The sequence below is a fragment of the Malus domestica genome, chromosome 06, assembly GCF_042453785.1.
Source record: "Malus domestica chromosome 06, GDT2T_hap1".
Lineage (NCBI taxonomy): Eukaryota > Viridiplantae > Streptophyta > Magnoliopsida > Rosales > Rosaceae > Malus > Malus domestica.
Genome location: NC_091666.1, coordinates 33,529,488 through 33,549,957, shown reverse-complemented (window position 1 = coordinate 33,549,957; position 20,470 = coordinate 33,529,488). Strand labels below are relative to the sequence as shown.

General features: G+C 35.2%; 2 protein-coding genes across 3 annotated transcripts; both read left to right on the top strand.

The window, feature by feature from the left end:
* The first annotated feature begins 2,965 nt into the window (after nt 1–2,965).
* Nucleotides 2,966–6,436, top strand: LOC103428318 (uncharacterized). Of its 2 annotated transcripts, none has more exons than XM_008366424.4 (6): nt 2,966–3,288; nt 3,406–3,854; nt 3,975–4,322; nt 4,434–4,808; nt 4,974–5,194; nt 5,500–6,436. In XM_008366424.4, exons 1-6 carry the CDS (start codon nt 3,143–3,145, stop codon nt 5,746–5,748), a joined length of 1,788 nt encoding a protein of 595 aa, XP_008364646.1. In that variant the 5' UTR covers nt 2,966–3,142; the 3' UTR covers nt 5,749–6,436. The 2 variants fall into 2 exon arrangements, with proteins under 2 accessions (XP_008364646.1, XP_008364647.1); XM_008366425.4 differs by having other exon boundaries at nt 2,976–3,288; nt 4,980–5,194.
* A 4,030-nt stretch (nt 6,437–10,466) lies between these two features.
* On the top strand, nt 10,467–12,783 carry LOC103428317 (uncharacterized). The gene is made up of 4 exons (XM_008366423.4): nt 10,467–10,740; nt 11,115–11,294; nt 11,413–11,479; nt 12,000–12,783. The coding sequence occupies exons 2-4, from the start codon at nt 11,155–11,157 to the stop codon at nt 12,279–12,281; spliced, it is 489 nt and encodes a 162-aa protein (XP_008364645.1). The 5' UTR covers nt 10,467–10,740; nt 11,115–11,154; the 3' UTR covers nt 12,282–12,783.
* The last annotated feature ends 7,687 nt before the right edge of the window (nt 12,784–20,470 follow it).

Below are 20,470 nucleotides of genomic sequence, written 5' to 3'. Positions count from 1 at the left end.
AACAATCAAGATGTATTTACCTAGAGTAGCCTTCCCTTTACTGTATAAAGCCATGAATCATTGTATGATTCAAGATCAAGTCAATTATGCAAGAAATTATTCATCTGCAAACTCCATTTCCCTTCCAGTTTTCACACTCTCAAACAACCCTAATCCCCAATTTGTAGAAAATTCCTACTTCTAATTTAATTTTTATTTTTAGTTTTAACATTTGAATGTCAATTCGATCTGGCTTCCTACTACCACCACCATCATCTAGACATTTACTCATCTAATTTGATGAACAAGATATAATTTTGTTCAAGTTCAACTATTTGGAGTAGGTTTTTGGCGGCTCTCTATTTTCGGTGAATGTGGATGTGAATTTATCTTGATCTCGAGGTGTAGGATTATGGGGGGGAAGCACAACGCTAGCGTGTTGGTTCAGGTGAGAAGAGAGGTCAACCGTGCAGAAAATTATTTTCTTTTTAAGTTATTTATTTTATAATTTTATTTTTTATCTACATGGAAAAATTAGCTACCATATCATCAAAAATATGGATTTTGCATTTGCCGCATCATCGTTTAATGGCCAATTTGACGAATTGACTATTGGAGGTCTAACATTGCAACAGATTCGTAAGTTGATGTATGACATTGTAATATTTATAAAATGAAATATGAGTTTGTTATATGACTTAAAGTTGAGGTGGTAAGATGTAATTTACCATTTTTTTTTAATCTATGTGGACAAATTTGACTTTCACATGAGTAAAAATATAGGCCCCACATTTGTCATGTCATCATTTAAAGGTCAAATCGATAATTTGACTAACGGCTAAATAGCCAAAATGGTCCATGAGATTTGCATAACTCATCACTTTGGTCCCTAATATTTCAAATCAATCAAAGTGGTCCCTGAGATTGTCCACCATCTATCATTTTGGTCACTCCGTTAAAAACTCTGTTAAGCATCCTGGAACTCTTGGCCGAAAGTTTGGGCAATTTTCAAAATTTCGTAACTCAATCATTTCTTAACCAAATTTGACCCATAATATATCAAAATGAAGATAGGAAAGTGTAGACTACGATTATACATATTTGGAAGCCCAATAGTTGCTGGAGATGGCCGGAAGCTGTTTTCCAGCCAAACCACGGAGAGTTAGCTATCTAAAAATGAACCATTATCTTCATCTCGTCGAGAAGTATGATTTTTGTTTTTGAATCACTTGATTTCGTTAAGTATTGAAGAAGTTATGAACATTTAAAGTTTACCCAGTTTCCGACGAGTTTTCCAGTTTTTCCTCGGACCAGTCAACTTTGAGGCTATTTTCCTGCCATCTCTGGCAACCATTGGGCTCCAAATAGGTATAATCTTATTCTACACTTTCCTATCTTCATTTTGATATATTATGGGTCGAATTTGGTTAAGAAACGATTGAGTTACGAAGCTTTGAAAATTGCCCTAACTTCCAGCCAAAAGCTCCGGGACACTTAACGGAGTTTTTAACAGAATGACTAAAATGATGGATGGTGGACAATCTCAGGGACCACTTTTATTGATTTGAAATGTTAAGGACCAAAGTGATGAGTGATGCAAATCTCAGTGACCATTTTGGCTATTTAGCCTTTGACTAACATATGTATGAAAATAAATAATATGTAAGTATATGAGATTGAAATATTTTAAAGATGATGAATGAGTTACAATTGCACCCATACAGAAAGAGTTAAAAAGTAATTTACTCTAATTTCTTTGGGTATGTGGGTTATTCAATCCAATTTGTGGCACCAAAAGATTTTTTTTTTTTTTCCCTTCAAAGAATTATGCAAATATTGGACTTTTTGTGGGTTATATTCAGGAATGTATTTACTATTGGGCTACCAAGAATTGGGGGGTTTTTTTTTTTCAAGCTTATCAAGCAAAGATACAAAGTTGTATTCAAAAGCTCAATCCATTGTAAACTAATTAATTAATACAAATCATAGTTTAGTGCTTCATAATTTGGTGATTTGATTCGTGCCTGATCAAGTAATCAACCGCTGATTGGATCGACAAACATGTCTGCAGAAATCTTAGTGGCAAAGTTAAAGACAAGAAGAAACAACCAAGAAGATTTCCAAAAGAGAAGCTCCAAATTCAATTGACAATACCTCCCATAATTCATAGCTTTATAAAAAGGTTCTTTATATATTATAGGAGGCAAAGAATACTAATACCTTCAAGCCTCCACTAATTATCTGACCAAAACCTTGTACAGAAACTTATGTCGTGTCATTTTTTTCCTCTAATTATCTACTTTAAGTTGTTTATTTTTATTTCAGCTTCTTTTTATTTGAAAATAATATTATCTTAATACTTCTTTTAAAAAGTGGCATGCATACATGTCTACCAATGCGTGCGGCTTGGTTTTGGTCTCTTCTTTTTATTTTTATTTCTAGTTATATACTTATATTTATTTATTTGGATATAGCATAGGCCCCTTTCTTGTAGAATAGGATTTTCTACTTTAATTCTAGCAATAAAAAGAAAAGGAAAAGGAGTTCTTTTACTTCAAATACAAACTAAAATACAAGGTTTATGTTCTTTTAATACAAAGATACTGCATTAGAAATGATTCTCACGATTTGTTTCACACAATGTGAGCACATGCAAAAGAACTATTTTCATAAGCAATTTAATCAAGACTGTGCAATATCTTTTACCTAAAAAAACAAAAAAAGAAGAAGAAGAAGAAGGTAGTGAAATATTTAAAATAACTGTTGGTGGTAGAAACCTTTAAAGAATCAAATTATAGAAAATTATCTCTTACCTATATTAATGTCAGTTGCAACAGTTAAGTTTAAAAGTTTTTTTTCTTCAAAATAGTGTTATACGTGTTCTTTCACTACAAAATAGACGATTTAAGTGGCTTATTTATAAATATCCAATTAATAATAGGAAACATATATAAGGTAAATTGGCACTTGCAATATTGGAGGACACGAAACATTTCTTGGTGAAAAAAAACTATTTCGACCAACAAGAAAGAGAGTATTTATGAAAGCAAACCAAAGCACACGCTTTAACTTTTTTCAAGGAGTAATACTCCCACTTTGCCATTGTGCTTTGTGAAGGAGAGACACTAGAGGCTCCATACAAACTCATTTTTCGGAGGAGAAAATGCCATGTTCAGCTGAGGAAGCACTAGTTAGGCTCTTCTACAACACCTCCTCCTCCTTCCACCTCCTCCTCCTCTTCCTCTACCTCTCCTCCACTTTTCTTTTCAAACTCTTCTACTTTGTCGGCAGCAACCCTATTTTCCCAAGGTCTTAATTATATATCCTTATGTTTTAAGTTCTTAACTGCATGCTCACTTTTGTGTTTTACTTCTTTAATTTACTTAATCTTCACCCTTTTGTATGCATTTATTTGTTGGATTGCAGAAACCAGAATGGATACGAAGACTATGTGTTTTCGGACGAAGAAGAAGAGGAGGAGCAGGAGGAAGAAGAAGACAACGAACAAAGGCAGTTTCATGTTCCTGGTCACCAATACTGCAGTACCATAAATGATCATGATCTGGTGGCTGACATCATTCACGGCGGCGAATCACTGATGTTTTTGCCTAACAATAACCTTCAGCATCATCATCAAAAAAGTTTTTCCGAAGACCAATTCATTAGCGCACGGGAGAGCTTAATAATTGAAGACCGCCCCGATGAATCTTTGCATGAGTCATCACAAGGTTCAGAATCTGAACATGACGATCAAGGTGCGGAGGAAATCCCCGTGAAAGATACAGTTTCAGTTCTCAATTCTGTTGCGAAGGATCGAGTGTGGCCCACATCTCCGATAACTATAGAGCTACATAAAAGTGACAAAAATGGTGACGGTATGTCCCATTATTTCAAGCACTAAAGTTTGTTACACTTAGCTAGCTAGTCACATGATTTACTTCTAATACTTGTACTATTTGCAGCCTGACATTTGCTTATGTTATTTGATCATACAGGTAATTGTGATGAACATAATACTGAAATCAATAGGGCAGATCAGACGCATTTATCCAGTGACGAAAATTTTGTGGTTTTCGGGCCATCACAATTGAAGAACAAGAAGTTCCAAGTTCAAGACAATAAAGAGGATGAAATTTTTGAGGACTCAACTGTTGGATCAACTTCTAAGAGCTCTTCTGATTGGAGAAGCTCAATTAATTGCAGGGATTCTGCCACTGAAGATCCTTTTTCTTCCTCGTCCCGGCGAAGCTGCCCCAAATGGGAGTCTTACACAGTCTTCCAAAAGTATGATGAAGAAATGATGTTCCTAGACAGAATTAGTGCCCAAAAGCTCCATGAAACAGGTAATTTAATTTAATTTTTTTATTATCTAGCTATATTTTCTCCCTTTTTGTAATGATTTCTTTTATTAATATCTTAAGCTGACATTATATATGCTATATTTTTGTTTTCAGAATCACTTAAGTCTATTCAAGTCTGTCCAAGATCAATTTCGGAAAGGATTGTTCATAGAATCTCTACGGCAACAAAAAGGCTGCCTGATGTACGTCACAACCCTTATCATGAGCTGGAGGCTGCTTATGTTGCACAAATTTGCTTAACATGGGAAGCACTTAATTGGAACTACAAGAATTTTGAGCAAAAAAGGGCATCACGCCATGAGTTTGATCCCGGCGTTCCTGGCGAATTAGCACAGAAATTTCAGCAATTTCAAGTGCTTCTACAAAGATATGTAGAGAATGAGCCTTATGAGCAAGGCAGGAGGCCAGAGATTTATGCTAGGATGAGGCTTTTGGCACCAAAGTTACTTCAAGTGCCAGAATATCGAGGTACATCTGCAGAAGAATTGTACTTTAACTTCTTTTAATTCATACCCTTTTTCTTTAACAATTTGAATGTTACGTGATATGATTTTTTAAATTGTATCAAAGAATGCAAAAGGTCTAGGGATCAAACAAAGTTAATTAACTAATGCATGAATTTTATGTCATAAGTTTCAGAAGATGATGACCATCAAAAGGATGAAGGTTTTGGCTCAAAAATTTCGTCAGCTGCATTTTTAATGATAATGGAAGACGGAATCCGAACGTTCATGGATTTTCTCAAGACTGATAAGGAAAAACCCTGCCAGAAATTAGCATCCATGTTCAAACGAAAACGAAAAGGTTCAGTTGATCCCACTCTTCTCCATCTGATGAAGAAAGTTAATCAAAAAGTAAGTTCATATATATATGTGTGTGTGTTTGTGTTTCAATTGCTTAATTATGTTATGTTATCATTTATTTTTACTATACCAAATTATAGTCCATAACGGAAGTCCATCCTTTATTAAAGAATTGATTGTCGATATGTTATTAGTAATGTCAAGTCACTAATGTCACTGTTGTAACAAAGCGTACAAACATGTGGTTGATACATTCTTAGCAATATCAATGCGCGTCCGTTCTTTAAGTTAAAAAACATACGTCATGTATAAACATTTTCCGGATATATTCTTACCTCTCCCAATTTCATGAGCAGAAGAAGATGAAAATCAAAGATCTTCGACGTTCCCACAAATGCCTGAGAAAGCGAAGGTTGAAGGTGGAGGAAGAGATGGAGATACTGATGGGTCTGATTGACCTAAAACTGGTATCTAGGGTTTTGAGAATGACCGACCTAAATGCAGAACAATTGCATTGGTGCGAAGCAAAGATGAGCAAAGTGCGAATTCTGGATGGGAGAAAATACCAAAGAGATTCCTCCCCACTTTTCTTCCCAGCACAATGACCCACGTACCACTATTGTGTTGCTTTGATGACTAGACATTGTGACATGAATGTGCATGCATGACTGCACAGAGAATGAGTGAATATCCTACCCAGGTACCCTTTTGTAAAAACTACTATAATATATAATATTATATTACTGAGGTAGGACAAGAAGGTGACATGGATTTTGGAGATTTCGAATCCATGAAATAATGTTTAGAGACAGAGAGAGAGAGAGAGAGAGAACAAAGCAAGGAACATCAAGAGAGAGAGAGACAAGGGTTACTTTAGCTTTAGCTTTTTTTAAAAAAAAATTAGGGTTTATCTACAAGCTGGGATATGAGGCTTATGAGCTGAATCAAAAGAGGAGAAAACTAAAGAGGAAGAATAACAAGGCTGCTTCAAACACATGATGCAGATGCAGTGGAATAAAAAGGTATCACATGGTACACTCAAGGGATTAGGGTTATATCATTTATATGTGGTTAATTTAGGGTTTAGGACCCACTTAGGTGGGGAATGAAAAATGAAATAAAGTCTGATATATCACCATCTTTAAAGATTTCTGCATCTGGATTTCATGACTTTTTTAAAGGTGATGACCTATTGACTATTGTAGTTGGGAAATCATGGTCATTGGAAAGGAAATATATTAATTTTGTACTCAGTTATTGCATGGGAATTTGAAACTGTCACATAATTTCAAATGTCAAATGTCACATATCATTTGCTGAAAATTGTATAGCGCTTTGTAGATTTTAATTATTGTATACTTGACCGATAATTAACTATTCAAAATTCTATAGTATTTCAGAGTGTATAAGAAAATTTTGTCATTGAACCATCAAAACATTAATGTATTCCTTAATCAATTTACAATCCGAACTATTGGGGTTATTGGTTAGTCTTGTGCACTTGTCGTCAATTGTAACTGATACTTAATTGTAATTCATACGCAACAATAATATAATTGCAAATTTGTGCCAACAATCCTATCACTCTCCTTAATATATCATATAAAGAGAAATACTAAGGAGACTCTTTTAAAAGTGGGACTCTCCATGGGCTGCCAGCCCATATTTTTTGTTATAATGTTGGCAAGAAAATTGACGTTAAACTATGAAGTGACAGAGTTCCACTTTAAGAGAGTCATCTTAACGTTTCTCATCATATAAATATAATCAATAATTCTTTTGTTTGCTAACTAACAGTCTAATATATACTAGGGTTTGGGAATTCCAATCCCTCTATATGGCTCGTATCATTTACGAATATATTTCAGAAGATTGAAATAATAAAAATAACAACAAAAGGTTGAGAAACGACTTACTAGACAATTGGTTGCCATTGTTGTCCCTGGCCACACCATCTTCCTCTCAGTCTTCTGAAACACAGAAGTAAAACTTGCGCAGAAGATCAAAGTTCAAACGCAAGACCTATTACCCGTGGCCTATCAGGCCCTTAACCTAGTTTAGTGGGCCGGTCTTAAGCCTACCCAAGACATTGTACGGGCCTATCAGGCCCTTAAATAATTATGAAAATAATGACCAAATTATTATTTTTTTTATCAGAAAGTTATTATTTTTTTAATACAAGCTATTCATTTCACTAACTAGCCTCCTTCCACGCCTAGATTAAAAATTAAGTTTTATTTCTGCTTTAGATCTAATTATATATTTTAATTAAAAATTCAGAAACAAAGAAAGAATTATTAACCACCCACCAATTAAAGTGAGGCCATTGAAAGGATATTGAAAACTTTACCCTTTTTGCCATTTCACTTTATATATGTAGATATACATTAAGGAGAGCTCAGAGATTTGTATATTACTAGACTAATAGTTAGTTGCTCTAAGGAATAGGGGAAGTGAATCCCGCACAATCCTTTTATCACACGTAGTTGTACACTGTTGTATTATCCTGGTCATTCAATTGAAATATATGAAGCATTGATGATCAGAATAAACATCAACGTGCAGAAGAAGAAAAATATATATTGAAATTACTTCTCAATATAAATAGCAAGTTAGTGAGCACTTCACTATCTATTATCTTTTGAGTCGGGTGATAGCGTTAATAAGTTAGATGTTAAATTAGCTACCGATAAAGTTCAAATTCATATCGTCATGTAAGGGCACAACACATTTTCACTACTGTGGTAAAGGGTTACTTTTACACTATCTATTATCTAATAGTGCACAAAAGGAAACAAAATCGTTTTAAAATACGGTATAATCGGATATACACTATATGAGTGGTGAATGAACCGTATACACATATGATCGCCCCAATTACAATTGGTTGGTAATGGACCTAATGGTAGGGGCCATATATATATGTGTGTATTAATCTCCATGAATTCCATTGGATTGCAAATTTGGACTATGGCCACCAAAATTTAATACAAGTATATGATATACAACGACATTTTATACTGATAATTAAAATATTATTTTAAATTTGATATTCACCAAGAGTTGGCTTTAAAATTTCTCACTTATAAAAAAATATCATGATATTAATAAGTTCGTCATTCATCAAAGTTGATTGTACGACTAAACTTTTCCCTCAAATAGAACAACATACATAGGTCATTCATGAGAGTTGATTCTACAACTAAACCTTTCTTTAAAAAAAACAACATATATAGCACGAGTACACAATTACATAACATTCCGTAAAAATAAAACAATACCATATAAACAAAAGTTACATATATTTTATGTTATTAACACAGCACGCCACCGATAACAATATATCTGTGCCAAGTAAATGTAAATCTTTCTCCCAACATTGTTTACCAATGTGAGCATCCCAAGGCAGTGGCATGTGGAGGAATCGAACAGAAAAGGAAAGGGAATGGAGTTGTGGTTCCCACTTCCATTCTGTGTTTACAAACATGTCTGTCCTTTCCACCTTGGATTCGAATTATTGAAGCCTCCCTGCAATTAGCCTTTCTGCAACCCTTGCTCCACTGGAATTTAATTAACGTTCATCTGCCATGTTTTTTTCATCCCCTCTTTTTATCTTCAAAATTTGACATGCTTCTTTAATCTTTGGCTATAGTTTTTAAATATAAACTTTAACGAAAAGCTCATGATACTGTTTACTTTAACGAAAAATCATATTTTTATACTAAAAAGTCAATCTTGATACGTGTTTATACCATACCTAGGGCATTTGTATTTAGACCTCGTATAAATACTCGGATAACTCAAATGTAATTACGTAATAAAAGAATGGGCAAATATGTAATTAGTGGAGGAATCCTTATTCTATAAAAGGGCATCTTCACCCTCACAAACCTTAAGTCTCTCCTATCTAGAGAAAAGCTCTCACACTCTCTCCCTCACAAATACTCTCAGAGAAATACAATTAGTGTGGACGTAGTCCAAACCTTAAGGTGAACCACGATACATCTTGTGTTATTTACATTTTTTGCAAATTCACGGTCGGATTTACGTTGTTCCAAGACCTCTGGTTTTGTGCATCAACAATACTATTCACTCTACCATTTATTTTTTTATTATCGTTAAAACTCAAAATTTTCAAACCCTTTTCATTAGTTTTCTTATTTTAAATTCGGGTTTGGCAAAAGTACGAACATACTCATACCACGTTCGTTTAATTTGTGGCACGTTCATGACTCATCGAATTGCATTCGGCCTATTGGGCGTAGCAACACTTTAAGAAAAAAAAAGTGATTACGACATGTCATTGTTATAACATGTTTTATAAAATTTGAAACTTCTATGTATTTTGATATCACATGATTCTAAGTTGATCATATGTAAAAGATGATCTAATAAGACAACTTTATTGGAATTTCTTGCCTTTTTTAAAGATTCACTGCATCATCTAATTAGTTGTTCATACTCTGTGCCTTTGTACTATTAAAAAACTCATTTTCTTATATTAATTTATTAAGTTGTCAAATATTTAAGGAAATTTTTACAAAAATCACTCGGTATTATTCATTTTAACGAAAAACCACATTTTTACACTAAAAAATCAATTATGGTACTATTCACTTTACATTTTATTTTGTCATTTTCGTTAAAACTCAAAAATTTCAAGTCATTTTCATTGGTTTTTCTAATATTTAAATCTTTAAATCTAAATTAATATTAGACACATTAATTTTATGACTAATATGCATTTTAATCTTCACAGATCTTCAAAATAAAAACGGAAGCTCAAATCCTACGGAGACGTTTATCTTCTTATTTTGGTTGATTGTCCATGTCAACGTGTTCTTATCAAGTAAGAAAAAAATCTGCATGACTTCAAATTTAAGAATTAGATAAAGATTTGATTGTCCTTAATCCTAATCCTTCTCTTCGTTTACCAGAAAATTAAAAATTAAAATAGTTGGATTGTCATTGCGGAAAGAGATCCTCTTCGGATTTTTTCCACTAAGACCACTAGATCAAATGATTCGAGTCTTTAAAATTTCATCCAACGGTTCACTTATTTTGATCTATTAAAAACTATAATAATTTTTGTCATGTTAAATGAAATTTCAAATATTCGGATCACTTGATTCGATGACTTTAATGGTAAAAATCCGGAGAGAATGTCTTTCCGTGCATTGCACTTGCAAAGGCTCAAGGGTCATTGGTCAATTGGAAATTGGAATCAATCAACCGTACCATAAATAAATAAATAAATTTAGATATTTTCCTTTGTAGGCTCGTGCTAAAACGGGAGTATTGTTATTTATTTATTTTCTAGTATTATTGGCTGGAGATCCCGACCACGTGGACCAAATCGGGCTCCTCCAACACCAATCTCAAACCTCATCCAACGGTCCACAATCTAGATCATCCTCTGTTTCCTCTCTCTCTGTCCCCTGCTTCTTTGAATCATAAATACTCAGCCCCCACCCCTCCTCTCCCTCTCTCTCCTCTCCCTCTCAGACGCCCCGGAAAATCTCTGTTTTGCAGATCCTTTCTCTTCTTCCCCTCAAATCTCCTCCTCCCTGAGGGGCCTCCTGTGGCTGCAGCTCAAGGTTCTTAGTTCCTCCCTGTTTTTTTATTCCTGGGTTTTCTGCAACTTTCCTACCAACAGATCTGCAAATTATATGTAAATCATGAAGAACAAGTCTTAATTTCGCATCTTTTTATCCTTCTGGGGTTGTTTTATTTTTCATGCTTTGTTATATTTAACGTCTTTCACACATCTCTGTTTATTTCCGTCTCGTGATTCTCTTTTGATTTAATTCATTCAAAAAGGCCTGAAATTTTAATAAACAAGGTGTACGAAAATCACTCCCCCCGCCCCCCAACAAAAATTATATTTTATATGAAATCTTCATGCAAAAGTTTGTGTTTTTTAATTTTTGGGGTTGATTTGATGAAATGAAATCTGGGTGTGGGTGTGCAGGCTTGGTTGTTGGTGATATCACCCAACAGAAGAAGCAAAGATGATGAGCAGGTGCGGTTACGAGCAGAGCGCCACGGCAGGCTGCGAGGGGATGGATTCAGTTGTGTGCCCAAAACCACGTCGTTTCAGCCTTCTGAATCCTTCCTTCAACGACAACATCAGACCCTTCAGATACTTCAAGTACGTACCTTTTTTATCTTCTCACACTTCTATGTTCTTTTAAGGTTTTAATTCGTAGGTAAGAGTCAAAGGTTGTTATTTTTTGGGTGTTTGATTTTTGTTGCTGCTGCTGCAACAGTCACAACCAATCGGAGATTCGAGATTCTGAAGCTGGGTCTGAGATTCTGGATATTATTCTCGCCAAGGTTCCTCTCCTCCCCTTAAATTTATAGTAAAACGGATTTGAAAATTTTGGGTATTAACGAAAATGACTGAATAAATGAAAATGACTGAATAAATGGTAAAGGGAATAGTATCAGATCTTACTTTTTAATGTAAAAATGTGATTTTTCGTTAAAGTAGGACTGATAACTTTTCGTTAAATTCTTTAAACTTGTTGTGCTAATATTCGTGGGATGATTTTTTAGCTAATATTCAGAGAAAATGATTTCTGCACACCCCTTTTCGTCGATGCATCCACTTGAATCAAGGGACATAAATAAACCGTGGTTTGACGGTTTTGTAGAGGAAGGGGCAGGCCTAAATCATTTCATGTTTTCGTTTTATATTTTCTAATTTGGGGGTTTCAAATTTGTTTTTATTGGCATGAATTCGTTTATTTTTAATTTTGTTGTCATGTTTTAGCTCGCTCTTCCACTTATGAAAAAATTCCAAGAACAAAGACTAATTATTTTCTCCTGTTTTGTGGTTAATTTATGAAAACAGGGGAATTGTGAAGATAGATTCGGTAATAAGCAATCGGCTTCATCGCCTCCTTTTTTCTGCGGGTCGCCGCCGAGCAGGGCATCCAACCCTGTAATCCAAGATGAGCATTTCGGTAATAGCGGCAATATGGCTCCATTTTTGCCGGCACAGCCTATGTTGTCATCGCGCAACGGTGGCTGTGTCCGGATGAAGTCTGGGGACAGGCCAGTTGCAGTGCGGATCGAAGGGTTTGATTGTCTTAGCAGGGACCGCAGGAACTGCAGCATCTCTGCTGTAGCTTAGACACAGAGTTAGGGTGTGGAACAGAGCCCTCTCTGTTTTGGAAGAAGCAGAGTTTTGTGAGAAAAGTAGAGGGCTTTGTGCTTTGGGAAAAATATCAAGAGGAGGAGGAAGAAGATTAATGTTTTTTGGGGGGTCTTTGAGATGGAGAGTGTAATTTTTGTATATACAAGTCAAGTGAGTTGATCTTAATATGTTTAATTTATGGTGAGTCTTTTTGTGTAAACTCAAAAGATGTATATGTAAATTAAGAGGAATAAAAGGGAAGAGGAGAGAGAGTGGGAGGCGTAAAGTCTATCTCTCTCTCTCTCTCTATATGTGGATAGAAGTTTGTTTTGGTTTCCTTCATAGAAGTGGCCATCTCTATTAGGAGATGGTTTTATGACATTGGGGGAGGAGGTTTCATGGGACAAGTATGTAATCTTCTACTAAAGACTTTGTTTGGATTCTCATAATCCCTTTGTAATTGTATTTTGGAGGAAATGAGGATTGGATCTATTTGCAATTTGTTGTGTTATTGCACGATTTATGATTGACTTGGAATATTGTCACAATTGAATCTTCAGAATTTTTTTTTTCCGAGAAGTATGTGGATGTGATTGTAGAATTGTGACAAGTCATTCGCACATTGACACATGTTTTAATTTTCTCGAACAATAATTGCAATGGGTTTAGAATATTGTCACATTTGCATCTTTAGAACTTCTTGAGATGTCATTGTGTTGTTATTAAACGTTATAACTTTCTCACACAATAGCGTGCTGATGTAGGGAAATTTTTTTCATAAAAAGCACATGATGTTTTGATCCTACAATCATAAGTATGACGTCTCAAATATCGCAAAATAGAATGTGATACGACAAGAGAGAAAGTTTCAAATAAATTGATGGATCCGTAGTTGAGTAAAACAAGTAACATAATTGAGAATTGGTGGTCTTATGACCACCTATTAATCTAAATTAAGTTGAGATCTTAATCAAATCAGATTTCCAAGTTGTTTTGTAGAAAAAGGAGGATTGGGAAGGTGGGTGGGAGAAAGGTTTGAGGGACAAGTGTGGGGTACTGGGGTTTCTGTCTTTGGAAGCATCGCGGAACATGTGGTAGGATTGGCCTCTTTTGTTTGTTTGTTTTTGTTTGGCCTGCCTGGCTTTGGCTGACTTGGTGTTGGCGTGGAGGATTGCTATTAGGGATTTGCACTTTTGAATGGGCCAACTCCAAAGGGTGACTAGTCAAATCCTTGGGCTCCTAGTTTTGGAAAAGGAATCATTTTCAAATTATTTCCATCAAATTTACCAGGTCAACGAATTCAGATCTTTAAAATTTGATCCAACAACTAAAAACGTGAGTTTTCTTTAAAAGTTATAATAACTTTAGTCATTGGATCAAATTTCAAGGGTTCGAATTTGTTAACTTGGTGAATTTGGTGGAAATGATCCAGAGAGAATCCATTTCCCTAGTTTTGTACACACAGGAGTTTCAGTGGTTGAAATGTCTGGTAGCAAACGCTGGCCTACGCACTTGTGAAGGATAAAATAAATGCAATGCGCCCTAATCACGGATATTAACTTACATAGCACAGTTACATTGTTGCAACTCTTTTTAATTATGAGAGACTATGGTTTGCAATTAGCGTATGTTTTCCCTATATCGGGAGGGGGGGGATATCTACATATATAAAGTGAAAAGGCAAAAAGGTAAAGTTTTTAATCTGATCAGATCGGGTACATTGAAAACCTTCATAAGATAAGATTGTGTACCTAAATATAACCCGTTCATTTGTGGAGGATACATGACTATTTGGATTCTAGATGATTAGGTTGCTTTAAAGGTGTCAAACGGGTCGACCCATCACAACCCGACTCACGTGGGCTTGGTCGGCCATGAACTAGTCAACATATTCTACTTACATAAAATGGTAAGTCCAGGTGCACATCAAAAGTGCACATTTAAGTTACACATTTAAATAAAAGTTGTGGACCAAATTAACCTTTATCAATATCACCAAAATTAGTTGTATTAACGAAGTCATCATTTTTGAAAAAATTTGCTGACTTCGACAGTGAGTGTGAGCGATGTGACATACAATGGTTTTCATGGAACTTCTGCAACCGAAGAAGCGATCAAGTTTGATTGCTCGGAGAATCCAGGTTGTGCCAACATTAATCTGCACCAGATTAAAATCACATCGGCAATTGTTGGGAAGGAGATCCGTGCCTCTTGCAACAACCTAAGTAGCGGAACTTGTAATGCAAGTAATGTTCATGATGTCCCTTGCCTGCATTCATGGGACAAAACGAACATACGTTTGACACGCTATTGAACTTAAACAAATAAACACCAATAATACGCTGCTAAGATATTAAGAACGAGTTCTCAAAAGATCAGATTTTTTTGGCATCACAAGTACACTATTTTTTCGATTTGAAGTGTATTTGTACTGTTTTAAGCAAAAGAAGAACATTGCTCAACTGATCAACTTCTTCAACAGCTTAGGGATCTGATTAAAAATACACAATGAGGGGACACAACACATTGTCATGTTTCCCTGATTAAACTTTGTTTCATTTCTTTTTCGATTTCAATGTTACATTTTGTATATATAATTAAGTTGGGAGACTAATTATATTATTGGTTTTAAATTTTATATCTATGTTGGATTATTGGTATCTTAAGGTGTAATTTTTGTAACATTATTGGTGTTTCATAACCCAAGTCATAAACTACACTGCACAAATCATGACAGAAAAATTTATCAGATAAAAGAAAAAAAATTGTAAATTCATGAAGACATATAAAAATCTCTTAAACCTCTTAAAAGATTGAATTTTGAACCACCAATTTCTTGCAATTAAACACGATTGATTTCGTTCGATGTTTCCCAGCTTGAAGATGCATTTACTGGCTGCAATACATGGCTTTTTAGCAAAAAATAGTCCTTGAGATTGGCATAACTCATCACCTTGGTCTATGAGATTTAAAATCGATAAAATTGGTCTCTGAGTTTGTCCACCGTCAATTATTTTGGTCATTCCAGAAATAACCTCCATTAAATAAGCTGTAAATGACAAAAATACCCTCGATTTTTTGTCAAATTACTTCGGCACATTGTTTATTAAATTGAGGTCATTTTTGTCATTTTTGTCATTGTTAGGGGATTTTTAAGCCAAGCTAGACTTGGGCTTGCAAGTACCCTTTTCATTCCCCTGGTTCGCTTTCGTACCAAATCTCGAAATATCTCGAAAGAATTATAGCGTCTTAGGAAATATTCCGGTTTGATCAATGACTTAAAGATAGCATGATTAAGCAAATAATAACTTGCTTAAGTAAAGTGTGGTGTGGAAGCTAAAAGTTTACCAGTTGGCGTGGAGGATTGCTATCAGGGATTTGCACTTTTGAATGGGCCAACTCCAAAGGGTGACTAGTCAAATCCTTGGGCTCCTAGTTTTGGAAAAGGAATCATTTTCGGATTCTTTCCATCAAATTTACCAGGTCAACGAATCCAGACCTTTAAAATTTGATCCAACAACTAAAAACGTGAGCTTCCTTTAAAAGTTATAATAACTTTAGTCATTGGATCAAATTTCAAGGGTTCGAATTTGTTAACTTGGTGAATTTGGTGGAAATGATCCAGAGAGAATCCATTTCCCTAGTTTTGTACACACATGAGTTTCAGTGGTTGAAATGTATGGTAGCAAACGCTGGCCTACGCACTTGTGAAGGATAAAATTTGTGCAATGCGCCCCTAATCACGGATATTAACTTACATAGCACAGTTACACTGTTGCAACTCTTATTAATTATGAGAGACTATGGTTTGCAATTAGCGTATGTTTTCCATATATAGGGAGGGGGGATATCTACATATATAAAGTGAAAAGGCAAAAAGGGTAAAGTTTTTAATCTGATCAGATCGGGTACATTGAAAACCTTCATAGGATAAGATTGTGTACCTAAATAAAACCCGTTCGTTTGTGGAGAATACATGACTATTTGGATTCTAGATGATTAGGTTGCTTTAAAGGTATCAAACGGGTCGACCCATCACAACTTGACTCACGTGGGCTTGGCCGGCCATGAACTAGTCAACATATTCTACTTACATAAAATGTTAAGTCCAGGTGCACATCAAAAGTGCACATTTAAGTTACACATTTAAATAAAAGTTGTGGACCAAATTAACCTCTATCAATATCACCAAAATTAGTTGTGGACTAGGTCATGGAATAAGGTTAGTAGATTGCTCTTATGCTAATTTCAATAAAATGATTTTTAACTCAAACAAATTAGTTGTATTAACGAAGTCATCATTTTTGAAAAAATTTGCTGACTTCGACAGTGAATGAGCGATGTGACATACAATGGTTTTCATGGAACTTCTGCAACCGAAGAAGCGATCAAGTTTGATTGCTCGGAGAATCTAGGTTGTGCTAACATTAATTTGCACCAGATTAAAATCACATCGGCAATTGCTGGGAAGGAGATCCGTGCCTTTTGCACCAACCTAAGTAGCGGAACTTGTAATGCAAGTAATGTTCCTGATGTCCCTTGCCTGCATTCATGGGACAAAATGAACATGCATTTGACACGCTATTGAACTTAAACAAATAAACACCAATAATACGCTGCTAAGATATTAAGAACGAGTTCTCAAAAGATCATATGCTTTTTTGGCACCACAAGTACACTATTTTTCGATTTGGAGTGTATTTGTACTGTTTTAAGCAAAAGAAGAACATTGCTCAACCGATCAACTTCTTCAACAGCTTAGGGATCTGATTAAAAATACACAATGAGGGGACACAACACATTGTCATGTTCCCTGATTAAACTTTGTTTCATTTCTTTTTCGTTTTGGATTTCAATGATACATTTTGTATATATAATTAAGTTGGGAGACTAATTATATTATTGGTTTTAAATTTTATATCTAAGTTGGATTATTGGTCTCTTAAGGTGTAATTTTTGTAACATTATTGGTGTTTCATAACCCAAGTCATAAACTACACTGCACAAACCATGACATAACAATTTATCAGATAAAAGAAAAAAATTGTAAATTCATGAAGACATGTAAAAATATCTTAAAACCTCTTAAAAGATTGAATTTTGAACCACCAATTTCTTGCAATTAAACACGATTGATTTCGTTCGATGCTTCCCAACTTGAACATGCATTTACTGGGCTGCAGTACATGGCTTTTTAGCCAAAAATAATCATTGAGATTGGTCTAACTCCTCACTTTGGTCCATGATATTTAAAATCGATAGAATTGGTCTCTGAGTTTGTCCACCGTCAATCATTTTGGTCATTTCGGAAATGACCTTCATTAAATAAGCTATAAATGACAAAAATACTCTCGATTTTTGTCAAATTACTTTGGCACATTGTTTATTAAATTGAGGGTATTTTTATCTTTTGTCATTGTTAAGGGATTTTTAAGCCGAGCTAGACTTGGGCTTGAAAGTACCCTTTTTATTCCCCTGGTTCGTTTTGGTACCAATTCCCAAAATATTTCGAAAGAATTAGCATGTCTTAGGAAATATCCCGGTTGGATTAATGACTCAAAGATAACATGATTAGGCAAATAATAACTTGCATGAGTGAGGTGAATCTAGAAGTTTACCAATTTAGCATGCGAAAGAACTTTGCATGATTGCATGATGTGTTTAGTTGGGTGATTTGGGTTTCCTAGGGTTCTAAGAAGGCTCCCATTGAAGGAAGCTTAAAGAAACTACTAAGGTTGCATGAAGGTGATCCTCTTAGATGTTCAAGACTATTTGCACTTAGAGAGCTATTTCCCTTGCTTGGTGCAGTATAACCTTGAATCTCCCTCTCTCTAATATTATGTCTTCCTCTATTCAAAACCTCTGACCTCTCTTTTGTAGGTGAATGGTTCCCTTTTGAGGCTTCCTAGAAAAGCTCTAGTTATAACTAAGTCTTCCCTCCCATTTCTCCCAGCATAACTCTGACCTTCCCATTTGGTTTAAGACAGATGAACACCAATGCTTTTGTGAAGACTACATCGGGCTCTCTTTCCAGAGCGCTTATTTCCTAGGTCAACTTCCACGTGCATTAATTCTAGTAACACGTTTCATGACTTTCTTTCATTGTTCTTCTACGTGAACTAGGAAGGGAAAATCTGCCTCTCTTTTCATTAAATGCAGGCTCTATTGGGCTTTCACATGATTTTTAAGGCCTTGAGTCTGACTCTTTTCTAACTGGCTTAGTTGTCTAGCTAGGGAAAAAAGGGAATTAGGTTTGTTCTCTCTCAAACTCACTTACGTAGACTTCAAGGATTGTGGGATTGTGGGTTTGGATCTTTGGGCTCCTAAGCAGCCCAAAGTCTTCCATAATCTTGACTTTGTGTATGCCCGACAAACTTCCGTAAACATCCACACCATGATTCACTTGGCAAGCCCCAGACATATGGATTGGGCATATTTTAGCGTGAATGGTAATTAGCGAAATATAACATGGCATGATGAATGTGTAGGGATTTGCATGGCGTTGCGTGATTATATAAATGTCTGGTTCGTTTATCATATATTAATGGCATGGCATGATTGTGAATGTTTTCCCTTCTCGATTTCATACCTTGACATGTGTTTAGACTTGACTCGGGGTTTTACGACAATCGGGCCTACTTGATTGGGTTTACATGTGACATCTTTGGGCCCTAACAATTCTTATTTAACAGATATTTTGCATAGAAGGATGAAAATGATGGATAATGGACAAACTCAGGGACCAGTTCTATCGATTTCAAACATCAAGGACCAGTTCTATCGATTTCAAACCTCAAGGACAAATTAAGGAGTTATGTCAATCTCAGAGACCATTTTGGCTAAACTGACATTTATGTTTCAGGAAGAAAAGATTCAACCTTTGAAATTAAGACATGAAAGCAAGCTTTTTTATTCAAATGAAAAAAAAAACCAACATTACAATATTTGTCTTTAAACTTATATGTATTTCACTTATTCAGTTTATCTATTTCATAGTTTTTCTAATGTGTTAACTTTGAACCATTTGCATGTGCTCGCCGAGCAGTTGTATGGTCTGGAGAGACTTACATGACATAAGGCCATCTCCAACCGAAGGGTCCAGAGGGCCAGAGGGCCGAAAATAGCCCTAAAACCGTCTCCAACCGAGGGCTAGGCCAGAGGGCTCTGGAATCTGGGAGGGCCCCACGGGATCGGAGAGGGCTGGAGGGCTGGAGGGCTGGCTGCTTTCGGCCAGCCAGCCAGCCCCGGGCTGGCTTATTTTTTTTTTAATGTTTTCTATTGCTGTCGGTTAAAACCGACAGCATTAAACATGTTTTATTTATTTTTTAATAGTTCTACTATTAGTGTCGGTTATAACCGACACTAATAGTTTGAATGTTTTTTAATACAACGGCTAGTAGCCGTTGTATTATTAGGCCTTTTTTTTTTTTTTTAAACTTTTTTTTTTCCCTTTTTTTTTCCTTTTCATATTAATCAAATTTTGTTTCATATTTTTTTTCAATTCTATTTTACAAAATTTGTTTCAATTTTTTTTTAAATTCTATTTTTTTCCTATAACTTCTATTTTACAAAATTTGATTCATATTTTATTTCCTATAACTTCTATTTCACAAAATTTGTTTCATAATTTTTTTCAATTCTATTTTTTTCCTAGGCCATTTATAAAACATTAAATTAAATTAAGTAACATGAAACAACATTAAACAATATGAAATAACATTAAATAACATTAACCAACATACAAATTATACAACATAAAAAAACATTTAACAACATGAAACTTAAACAACATTTTTAAAAACATTTAACAACATAAAACTTAAAAGCCTACTCCATGCTTCTTTTGGCCCAAAGATGTGCAACAAGATCCTGTTGTAGGTACGTATTTGTGGCACGAGAACGTATTTGTGTGAATTATAGCCCAATATCCACCCTATTTATAGCAAAAAAAATTCAAATCCAACGGCTAGCTGACGTCAGCATGATGTCAGCTACCAACGGCTAGCTGACGTCAACTAGCTGACATCATGTTGACGTCACCTAGCCGTTAGATTTGAATTTAAATTGTAGTTTTTAAATAATAAATTATGTTTGGCCCTATGGCCCTTTGGCCCTCGATTGGAGACGATTTTTTGTGACAGGGCTAAAACGAGCCCTCTGGCCCTCTGGCCCTCGGTTGGAGACGG